The following is a 1,567-nucleotide window of genomic DNA, read 5'->3' as shown; positions in this document are numbered from 1 at the left end:
TTCACCCCCTCCCACCCTTGCCTGTGTAGGCTGGGCTGACAGGAGCCTCATCCATCCCCTCCCCCACACTGCACCCCAGGGTCAGCACTCCCTGGGGATCTGTGCGGCCAGGCGGGCTGGGTGGTGGGGTCCCCAACAGGCAGCAGGCTACCTGATATGCTGCATCCCCCCAGGGCTCATCGGACGGCAGATGCCTGACCAGAAGGTGGAATACATCCAAGAGGGTGAGTGAGGGCAGCGGGGAGGAGGAAGAACCCCAGCACAGAGCTTCTCCCCTGGGTGAGGGGGCTCTGCTCCCAGCGCATCTATAGGGAGGGGGGTAATTTCTGGAGGGGGTATTCCTGACCAGCAGCCGCCAACCGAGCCACCCGCCCACCGGCTCCCTCTTGGGCCTGGGAATCCCAGGGTAATTCCTCTGTGTGCCCTGCCTGGAGGGGACACAGGGCTGTCACTTCGCCTCTGCTGCTTTGTCCCCGCAGTCCTTCAAGGCACCGAGAAAGACAAGGTCTCCTCCCTGGCGACTCAGACAGCCCTCATCCTCGAATCTGGAGGGCTGAAGTCAAGGTCTATCCTAGGACAGCTGAGATTACTGCTGCAGAGGGCACGGAAGAGGTGGCACTCGGCCCCCAGCGAGGTCTCTGCTCAGGCAGAGACGAAGCAGCAGCCCTAACCCTAAGATGCTCTGCAGGCTGGGGTCTCTCCTCTTCCCAGAGTCTACTGGAAGAGAAGAGACCTCAGCCCCAGAGGAGCCGGCATCCTCGGGCGGGCGGCGGGACAGCCGCACTCTCCAGTGGTTCAGAGCAGCACCTGCCCACACGCTTTGTCTTTGCCACAAAGCACCAGCTGCTCTGCTGGGCTGCAGAACAGAGGGAAGGAGAAGCCCAAGCCGAAGACGAAGTTGGAGCTGAAGCCTTCCCTCCCCTCCCCAAGGCCACGCTGGGGCGAATCACTTTTTCTGCCTCCCACCGTTGGAGGAGCCTGCGCTACCTCAGGCTGATGTGGCCGAGCCCGGGATCTGCAAAGCCGCCAATGCTTTGGCTCCAGCAGCATCGTCCCCTCCACGTCCCCAGCAGGAAGGGCAGCTCTGCCTCCTGCCCGCGCCACCCGTCCCCACCGTCCCTGCAACTGCTCCCACCCGTGGATGTGGAGAGTCACAGGAGGAACAGTAATACACCAATCTGTGAAACCAAGCCTGCTGTGGAGCTGTCACCTTTCGGCAATCTCCAAAAGGGAGCCAGCCCTCTGGGATGCTCTGGGCAGGCATGGCCACGCTCTTTGGCTGCTTATCGCCGCGGGAGGGAGGCTGTTGACTTTTGGAGGCCAGGGAAGGTGTGGAAGGCGACCCTGCTGTCCTCCCACGCTCCCCAGGGCCCAGAAGGAAAAGGGACTGCATGGTTGTAGCTCTCCAGAGCATCACCAGTACAGGCCCTCCGGCACCCACCCCTCCCAGGCAGACGGACGCTACCCCGGCACCGCCAGGGCCGGGCCCCGGGGACCCCCACAGGGGCTGGGCCAGGACCAGTTGCCGTGCATGTGGCTGGGGCTGGCGAAGGGCAGCTGAGGGGCA

The 1,567-nt window shown here is 63.8% G+C and overlaps 1 protein-coding gene across 1 annotated transcript in view; it reads left to right on the top strand.

Annotated features, from left to right (window-relative positions):
* The first annotated feature begins 1,141 nt into the window (after nucleotides 1-1,141).
* Nucleotides 1,142-1,567, top strand: part of RRP9 (ribosomal RNA processing 9, U3 small nucleolar RNA binding protein) — a 4,366-nt gene continuing 3,940 nt past the window's right edge. Inside the window, exon 1 of the mRNA XM_035894663.1 lies at nucleotides 1,142-1,165. Coding sequence (XP_035750556.1) covers nucleotides 1,142-1,165 — 24 coding nt within the window. The remainder of the gene's footprint in view (nucleotides 1,166-1,567) is intronic.

The sequence above is a fragment of the Egretta garzetta genome, unplaced genomic scaffold (assembly GCF_000687185.1).
Source record: "Egretta garzetta isolate BGI_Z169 unplaced genomic scaffold, ASM68718v1 scaffold215, whole genome shotgun sequence".
NCBI classification, from domain to species: Eukaryota; Metazoa; Chordata; class Aves; order Pelecaniformes; family Ardeidae; genus Egretta; species Egretta garzetta.
This window is presented reverse-complemented; position numbering and strand designations above follow the sequence as displayed.